The sequence below is a fragment of the Pocillopora damicornis genome, chromosome 3 (assembly GCF_964200805.1).
Source record: "Pocillopora damicornis chromosome 3, jaPocDami1.2, whole genome shotgun sequence".
Classification (NCBI taxonomy): domain Eukaryota; kingdom Metazoa; phylum Cnidaria; class Anthozoa; order Scleractinia; family Pocilloporidae; genus Pocillopora; species Pocillopora damicornis.
In genome coordinates, this window is record NC_142672.1 from 12,354,223 (window position 1) to 12,363,699 (window position 9,477).

Sequence of the window (9,477 nt, forward strand, 5' to 3'; positions counted from 1 at the left end):
TATCCTACATGCTTCTTTGTGAGAGGATAGATCTTGAAAAAAAATCGAGGGGTATTTGACACAGGTTATATTGTTGCTGTGGTAACAAAAAGTACAACGGGCAACCGATGATTAAGTATTTTTCATCAGCAATATATACAAAAAGCTGATCTAGAATGATCGGTCAAAGTAAATGGTTTGTAAACTGTAATAAAGCTCTTCAAGGGACTAAATATGTAAGATAGATTTACAAGAAACCCTTAAGGGTTTTTTTTGTGCTTATTTTATTAGTCTTATCAATAAACCTGTACAGCTGTACAGCAGTCTAATCCCCAGTCTTCGATTAAATGTCATTTATCCTTACAGATTTGGAGAGTCAGTGAGAGTAGTAGTTACTGCAATGGGGAGGATGACGAAAGGCGATTCACACTCGTTGCACTTCATTGCACAAGCAACATGAAAGCAAGTGATGTTAAATGTAAATATTGCAATAAAAATGCAATAAATGTAATTGAAAGCAAAAAAATTAGAGAATGGCTGTGACCAAGGCTGTCTGTATCCTGCTCCAAAGTTTTAAAAACTATTTTTGTGTTGAATTTTGTTTGATTGTGCGTTTTTTTTTTTTACAACTTTATTGTTTTCATCAAAATGATGCCCATTTGTTATTCCTTGGTTGTACCATATTAGGCAAAGAAGGGAAAACACACCAAATAAATTGTATTTCGGAAGTATGGTTGTAAAAATCTGCTGAGTGGGTGATTTGCTTCAAACCTTGGCGCTAGTTGAGTAAGTGCATGATTAATCTCCAGGATCATACGACGTGAATAGTTTACTTACCAGTTTCTCAGCCAACAATCTTGCGTCGCATTTTGCCAGCATCATTCTGGAAAAAAGTTCAAACAACTCTATTGAGTTTGGAGGATTCCTTGTGCATCTAGACAAGAATATGCGTTGAAGTAAGCTGCAATGGGTTGGCAAACTACAGTTGTAATGTGCTAAAGGATAGTGAGACACTGCTGGATGTAGTATTCTACTGGATGTGTGAACATACCTTGACATTGTTCATCATCTCCTCCTCTAGCTCCACTCTGTGTTGTGAAAGAATTCAGTTAATGTGATATTTGGAAAAGTAATGGTTCTTCATGGTCATGGGCAGTACTGCCTACTACAGATCAGAGGACCAAGAAATCAACTGATTGTATGGATTGTCTTTAAGAGATAATGTGAGAGCAGGGTTTGATGGATGCTTCTTTTGATGTGTCACTTATAGGGTTAATCTTCCTGGACAACTTCAAAGAATTAAAAATTTCAATCCTATTTCATTGGAGGTGGAGTGATGAGATATTGAAAATATGCTCTTATTTTTCAATTAAATGGAAACATCATCAGGCGATTCAACACTCCAACTTGGTGGGATAATTGTTTGTACTTTAGGGAGGGATAAAAAGGAGACATACCTAACTCCTCTTTCATCATACAGAAAAGTCCTCGTAACAACCTTTCCAGTGTAAAAAGAGATAGCAGAGAGAATTAAGCAATGATCAGTCAAAAAACATCGTTTAAAGATGGAAATGGCGAACAGGTGCAAAACAACATGTATAGTGGTGAAGTACTTACAGAAGAGTAGCCCAATATGAGCAGGTCGTCCATGTCACTGCAAGATACGAATACGACGGCATTGCCATATAGACTTAGACCGTAGGGCCAAAGACCATTAAAAATGAAGGGCATTTTGCTTCAGATGTCAATGGAGAGGTGAGACATATGTAAAATGATAACAGGTTTCTAGCTGGTGTTGAGGCGTGCAATATATCACTGATATTCTTATCCCTTGGCTTAGAAGTGAAGAAAAACAAGGCATACCGTTGTCTGTCGCCATTCATTACTGTGCTCCTAATGGACACCATTTCACTCTGTAAAACAAACGAGATTTTAGATATGTGAACTGGAAACAGACCTGGAAGTACTTACTTCGCGCAGAATAAGGTGTCTGATAGTGATTGTACTTACATTATTTCCAAGCATTGTCGAGCTTTGTGTGTTTCTGCAAGAAAGGAATATCACAAGATTGGTGTTGGGATAAACAGGATCGGATATCACAGATGAAGACCTTATGATGCAATTTGAAGAGTCCAAGGAAGTAATGGTGAAGGCAGGTTGACTTTTTTTTGCGTTTCAAGTTAATTTCTAGTGCCATTCAGAGGTGAACAGCGAAGCTTGTCGTTGTGTTGGGATATTCTGTGGGGAAAAATGGTGTAGCAATTGGAAAAAGCACCTCGTTATTGTGTCGGGATATGTAAGAAGTTGAAGAAGGGGTTATTTTTTAATTGAATCAAATAACCATGTCGACTGCAAAATTTCATCGTAAACCCTAACCTGATAACCGTAATAGAGTACAATTTAACGATATTATGTATGGCATTGCTGCCATGTGTATGATATTACTGTGCTATTAGAAATAATTTATATTTACCTCAGAACGAAGTTCCTTAGTGTAATGCTACTTTCCTGTAAATATGTGAATGACAAGATAACCTGTTATTCTTAAGAGAACTGTTGAAACCACTTTCTGCTGCTTTGATTATATTTGACCGTAACATGTGTTTTTTGTTACGATAACAGTGATTTGTTCAACAGCCTATTAATTTTAATGGTAGGTGGTATAATTAAGATGGGAAAATTTTACATTTAGTAACCGGAATTACAATCGTGATCGGTAACATCTTCATTTCCTGCAAGAATAGAGCGAGATCTCACCTCGAGATTTCTTCGTAGAAGACAGTCCATCTACGACATCAAAACGACGTAAAGTTAGTGCAGAATATACTTTTGATAGGGTTAAATATGTTGATAACGATTCTCGCACGATTGCAGAAACTCTTAAGGGAAATAAAGTTGTATATAACTCAAAAAAATAGGCGACTCACAGTCGCAAACAAGAAAACTCCCTTACCTTTCGAGCAACGGCGTGGTCACTTGTTGTTTTCTTTCAGTTTTGGAAAACTGAATCGCTTTGCACTATTAGGCATGCGCGACGGTACGTTAGCGTCAAAGTCGAACTTAGTCGATGCGCGAACGACCTTAACTCCAAATTCAATCTCTTATCTCAAAACTTCAAAGTTTTGGCCCATTGCTGGTTCCTTTTTGTTTCTGGTTCTCCTTGCCTGGAGCGGTAAATACTCCGCCCATCTTGTTTTTCTCTCTACCTGACCTCTAGGAGCTTGATGACGTCTCGACTTCGTTCTTCTTTACCACTTCGATCTGTCTTCATTGCCCATACTTAGTCTTCTTCGAAGAGTCGATTCTTTGAGTTTTTTCTTCTTAGTGTCTTTATGCAAAGGTTTTTCCCTACCAGAGACACTAGTAGGGAGTTTATCAGTCTTCTAGACATCTTGCCGTTGATATCCTGACCAGCGCGCTTTTGTAAGTAATAAGAATCGCTTGAAGTAATTCGTGACGCATGCCTGCCACGAAAGAACGACTTCAGCACGTAATCGTATACCTGTTTATACTGGAATCTGGCATGACTTGTCAAGCGCTAATACCGTTAAGGCTCTGTGGTTTATGGGGTCAGCTATTCAGAATTATCACGCAAATATAACGCAGCCTGTCTCCGCATGTTGTTACAAGGATGTTTGCCCACAAACTCTTATAGGGAATAACTTTTGAGTATGTTTTCCTTTTTCCTACCGCCTGCACGTCGCATGTCAATTCATGATTATTTTATTCCCTCTCCAAACAAAGGTGTCATTTCTAAAAACATTTTTTCATAATATTTCCTGACCCCTAGTTATGGTAAGATAAGCTTTGAGAATCCATCAATCATGTTCAGTCAATGCCTGACAGGAAGTGGATGCCGCCACGTTTCAATTGGGTGAACCTTTGTATTTTAAAACCACTCGTCGAGCACACATTATTTTTTTACTATCTGCATGATTGGCATATTAATCTTTTCCCTCCTGAAATCTTCATGCCAGAAATTTCTTAGGATGATAATTGAAAGAATTTGGTATCTACAACATTTATAAGGTGATTTTTTGCGTTAATCTCATCAACCACGACGACGTAGTGATATTGGAGGAAATTACTAATTATTGGTCACTCCTGAGGGAGAAGTCATTAGAATTAGTTATGGAGTGAAAGAGCTTAGTATTTCATCAGTTCCATTCAAATTATTTGTATTGCAATTATATTGCTAAAAGTAAAATGCTCTTGTGCTGCATGATCGGGATACCTCGTGAGCCCTCGAAAAACTACAAGCCTCATTCTGTCATTAACTAGATTGCTGGAACACATACCGGGACCGACCGTCGGTGCGTATGAGCTAAACGTGTTTCAGACAATGAAAAACAGGTCTAGAAAATCTGAAGGGCGTATATTTAGCTTTTATATATCCTCAAATCGTTTGTTTTACTTTTTTCGCTAATTTGATTTTGTAGAAGTTGAAAATTTTCGACCGTCTTCATCTTTCAAACTGATGTCTCTCTCCTAACTTGCAAATTGTTCACGCTCACCAAACTTCAACTGAGCACAAATCACTGTTCTGTTTGCCCTTTGTATTTGGGCCTAAATTTTTCGCACTCTAGCCCCTCGCGCGTGTACAGCCCCATCAACTCGAATAGCACAGCTCAGAGCCTCAAGCTGAAAGAAAACGAGTGTTGAGGCGCGAATGAGATTTGTGTCGCTCTTAATTGGTCAAACAAGTCGACAAGAGATGCTGGGAGCTCGGATAAGGAATTATGCCGAATCAGGAGACGAGTGTGATTCATTCCAAAATGCATGTCATTAATTTTGTGTTTTCCACAGTTTTTGACAAATTCGGGATCAGCAAAAACCTATAAATACAGAAATTTGGTATGGCTTATCGACCTGGAATATAATTGTTATGAACTAAAATTAGAAGTGTTTGGAAACTACTGAAATGAGAAAAATAAGGAGTGTTTAGGGGTTGTACAGGCCTGTTAGATTATCTTGAAATCCTTGTGCGAGTCTTTTGAGCATTGGTTTGTCATGTCAGTGCTGGAAAACTACATATTTGTTTTACCTTTCCAGTGTCCTTGACCTTTGTAATAGGGTTCAAAACAAATAAAAACGATTAGTGAGGCTTCCCTTCGACCCTCGCAATTTAAAAAATTGCTGAGCAAGATTAAAATGTCAGTGTCTGCCACTAGTTGCCTTTTCGGTAGTTTGGTTTCCTTTTGGAATTAAAATTGGTAGCTTCAAAGGCTCGCTTCACTAATCGACTTTCTCCTTCTTCAGAAACGCCCATGTTGCAGGGCTTATAATGTGGACGTGTTCGAAGGCTAATAAATTTGAATTACTGATGCTTTTCTCTCACCAACTGGAGATGTTTTTCTTGGAATTTACGCCTAGATTGATATGCATGGATTCTTTTTGACAAACAGAAAAAAAATCAGTGCAATATTATTTCAACAATGATATTTTTCATTTTGTCATCCGACAAAATACCACTTGCACATTACTCTAACTTTTAATTCTCATTGATGAAATTGAATGTATAAAAAAAACACTAGCAGAAACTTTGCCCAACGAGTTCTGGGATAAAAACGCTTCATTGAAAATTGTTAGGTTATCCTCTAATTAATGTCGCTCCGACTCATCGATATTTTGATGTTTGAGAAGTGACGTTGACGGCAGCTGGGATTAAAAAGAGGTTTCTATCCGCATATAGGGGTTTACTAGGAGGCGCATGTATCATTATTATTATTTTTTGGGAAATGTAATTGAATGAACAACCAAGAATTGAAATGAGTAAAACACATCGCCAAGATTTTGTACATATTTTACCCTTAAAACGGATTAAAGTGGTGTGGAAGCAGCTCTTAAATAAAGTTGATTCTGTCCTCTAGATGAATCTCATTAAGACAGGCTTACCTTATATGCCCAAATGTCGGAGATTTAAGTACGTGACCGGCGTCTGATGTAAGCGAAAAGTTTCAACGGTCATTTTCTGGAAAACAAGAGCAGATTAATTGTTGTCACTCTTTATTCTTCGTAGTTATGATAATTGTTGTTGGGTTTAAGTTGTTTTATTAATATATAAAAGCAGGAGAAACCAAAATAACATTTAGGCCCGAGAAACATCTTTCCGAGTAAGTTGAAGCATCAATTTGATTTCGATACTCGGGAAATCGGTCGATATTACTAACTTTCTTGTTCTTCAGTTTCCATGAAAACATTAAAAAAAATTATGGTATTTTTTCGAAGGATTTCTAAGAAATTTAGGTCGGAAAGTAATGGCAGCTGTCATGAGAAAATTCCAAGAAAATAGGCTGAATGTTTATACGCTTAATGAGGTATGACTTGCTTTAGAGAGAGAACGTTGGTTTCTATTTTCAGATACGTTTAGCAACCCCAACTCGTACCCCTATTGATTCATTTCTATTAATAAATGGATGGCTTCGAAAATTCTGAACATGATCGAGATCTGAATAGCTCACTGAGCAGTTAACGTGGGCTCATTCTGTTTGTTTAGAGGATTTTTTTTGCCCGCGTTTACCCGCTCTAAATAAGGAAAAAAATATGATTTAAAGGCAGTTCGTTCAAATACTTCGGAACTTAAGAGGAATTTTTTTTTTATTTTAGTGACCACTGATTATTTTAGTGACCACTGATTATTTTAGTGACCACTGAGGAAAAAAGGTCCTCCTAAGACAATATGTGAATTTGCAGATCGTGCCGCTCGTGTTATTTCTGCTATCAAAATTTAGAGTTGTATGTTTGAGAAGTGACGTTGAATGTAGCTGAGATTAAAAAGAGGCTTCTATCAGTAGATACAGGTTTGCTAAGAGGTGCACGTATTATAATTATTTTTTTGTGAAATGTGATTGAATGAACAACCTAGAAATGAAATGAGTAAAAACACATCGCCAAGAGTTGTGCATACTTTGCACTTAAAACGGATTAACGTGGTGTGGAAGCAACACTTAAATAAAGTTGATTTTGTTATTTAGGTGAATCTCCTCAAGACAGGCTTACCTTGTATGCTCAAATGTCGGAGATTTAAGTACGCGGCTGGTATCTCATGTAAGCAAACGGTTTCAACGGTCGATTCTCGGGAAAACGAGAGCAGATTGTTGTCACCATCCTTTTTAGTTATGGTAAGTGTTGTTGGTTTTAAGTTGTTACATTCATATAAAAAGCAGGAGAAACCAAAATAGACATCTAGGCCAGAGAAACATCTTTCCAAGTAAGTTGAAGCATCAATTTGATTTCGATACTCGGGAAATCAGTCGATATTACTAACTTTCTCATTCTTCAGCTTCCATGAAAACATTTTAAAAAATTATGCTAATTTTTTGAAGGATTTCTAAGAAATTTAGGTCGGACATAATGGCAGCTGTCATGAGAAAATTCCAAGAAAATAGGCTGAATCTATGTTTATACGCTTAATGACGTGACTTGCTTTAGAGAGAGAACGTTGGTTTCTATTTTCAGATACGTTTAGCAACCCCAACTCGTACCCCTATTGATTCATTTCTATTAATAAATGAATGGCTTCGAAAATTCTGAATATGATCGAGATCTGAGCAGCTCACTGAGTGGTTAACGTGGGCTCATTCTGTTTGTTTGGAGGATTTTTTTTGCCCGCGTTTACCCGTTCTAAATATGAAAAAAATATGATTTAAAGGCAGTTCGTTTAAATGCTTCGGAACTTAGGAGGAATTTTTTCTCGGTCGATATTACTAACTTTCTGATTCTTCAGTTTCCATGAAAACATTAACAAATAATTTTATGCTAGTTTTGTTGAAAGGATTTCTAAGAAATTCAGGTCGGAGAAGAATGGCAGCTGTGATGAAAATTCCAAGAAAATTGGCTGAAGTTGTGTTTATGCGCTTGACGAGGTATGATTTGCTTTAGAGAGATAACATGGTTTTCTTTTTACGTTTAGCAACCCCAACTCGTACCCCTATTGATTCATTTTTATTGATACATGGATGATTCCGACAATTCTGAATCTTCGATCCGATTGGCTAATCGACGTGGTTAAGGTGGCCTCTCTATTTCCTGAGATAATGACGACGTGAATTTGCAAATCGAGCTGTTCGTGTTCGTGCTGAATAGAGTACGAGACTTGAAGTCAACCTTACTTGACATGTGCGTTTTCTCTGCATGCTGAGTAGAGAATAAGACTTGATCAATCATAGATGACATATGAATTACCCCTGAGGCATCAACAGTTTATATGCTTAAGTCGCATGACGATTCGTCTCAATTTAACCTATCAGCAAGTGGAAGGTGCCGGCATCTTTCCGGCATCTTTGTGTAACGACAGAAAATATAAATCTTTAAGTTGTGTAACAACAGCGAATATTTATCTATCAAAATAAATAGTAAGAGGTTTCCGCAATGTTATAAACTGTTTGGAGAGGCTTGACGTCAATATTAGTCGACGTAAGAGTTTCTGTTCGTGCCGAAAAGAGTGAGAGGCAATCTAACTTAACAAATACGTTTTTTGAGCGGGCTGAATAGAGTACGAGACTTAAGGTCAACCGTACTTAACATGTGCGTTTTCTTTGCGTGCTGAATAGAGTGCGAGACTTCAGGCAATCTTACTTAACATATACGTTTTTTGAGCGGGCTGAATAGAGTACGAGACTTAAGGTCAACCGTACTTAACATGTGCGTTTTCTTTGCGTGCTGAATAGAGTGCGAGACTTCAGGCAATCTTACTTAACATATGCTTTTTCTACGCGTGCCAAATAAGTATCGGTCTTGATCAATCATAGATGACATATACATTTTCCGAACATGCCGAATAGAGTGCGGGACTTGAGGTAATCTTTCTTAACGTGTACGTTTTCTGTGAGTGCCGAATAGAGTACGAGCAATCATAGAACTATGCATTTTCTGAGCGTACCAAATAGAGTGTGAGACTTGAAGTCAATCTTGCGTGACATGTGTGTTTTATGTGCATGCTGAATAGAGTATAAGTTTTTAGGTAATCGTACTTGACATACGCGTTTTTCTGAGCGTGCTAAATAGAGTGCCAGACTTGAAGTCAAACTTAACTAGCATATGCGTTCTTCTGAGCGTGCCGAATAGAGTAAGAGACTTGAAGTCAACTTACTTAACATGTGTGTTTCTTGATCGTGCCTTAAAGAGTGCGAGACTTGACATGCGCGTTTTCTGTGCGAACTGAATAGGGTGAGATCAGAAGTTAGTTCTGACTAGAAGATGTGGTGCGAGTTTTTCTTCAAACACCAAAACCAACTGTTTTTGAAGAGCAACTCTAATAAGCACAGATGTAGGCCAAACCAAGACTCTGAAGAAAGGGTTCTACGTTACTTGGAATACAACAGTGAAGTTATTCTTGTTCCAACGAAGCTTTGGTTGGCTAATCCACAGGAAAAGCGGTCGAAATCCCATAAATCATCGTATGACCAAAAACGAGAGCCACTATCACTATATTTTGTGTCATCAATGACTAATTTTCTAAGTTTTGTTGGTTGCTTCCGACCAAAACCAAGTGAGCCC

The 9,477-nt window shown here is 37.7% G+C and overlaps 1 protein-coding gene and 1 long non-coding RNA gene across 6 annotated transcripts in view; one reads left to right on the forward strand and one right to left on the reverse strand.

The window, feature by feature from the left end:
• LOC149048257 (uncharacterized) overlaps positions 1-704 on the forward strand; it is a 25,416-nt gene extending 24,712 nt beyond the window's left edge. Inside the window, exon 5 of the long non-coding RNA XR_016184638.1 lies at positions 346-704. This is a non-coding gene — a long non-coding RNA (uncharacterized LOC149048257). The remainder of the gene's footprint in view (positions 1-345) is intronic.
• LOC149048260 (uncharacterized) overlaps positions 1-3,458 on the reverse strand; it is a 4,539-nt gene extending 1,081 nt beyond the window's left edge. The window contains exons 1-9 of one of the 5 annotated variants that reach the window (XM_089199107.1): positions 2,933-3,458; positions 2,737-2,766; positions 2,453-2,487; positions 1,990-2,023; positions 1,843-1,892; positions 1,597-1,633; positions 1,437-1,477; positions 1,031-1,067; positions 817-862 (exon numbers count right to left, since the gene is read on the reverse strand). In XM_089199107.1, coding sequence (XP_089055233.1) covers positions 824-862; positions 1,031-1,067; positions 1,437-1,477; positions 1,597-1,633; positions 1,843-1,892; positions 1,990-2,023; positions 2,453-2,487; positions 2,737-2,766 — 303 coding nt within the window. In that variant the 5' untranslated portion in view covers positions 2,933-3,458 and the 3' untranslated portion in view covers positions 817-823. Of the gene's footprint in view, positions 1-816; positions 863-1,030; positions 1,068-1,210; positions 1,478-1,532; positions 1,893-1,989; positions 2,024-2,452; positions 2,488-2,736; positions 2,767-2,932 lie in introns of those variants that run through there. The other 4 variants (XM_089199108.1, XR_016184619.1, XM_089199106.1 and 1 more) reach the window with 4 other exon arrangements.
• Positions 3,459-9,477: the final 6,019 nt, after the last annotated feature.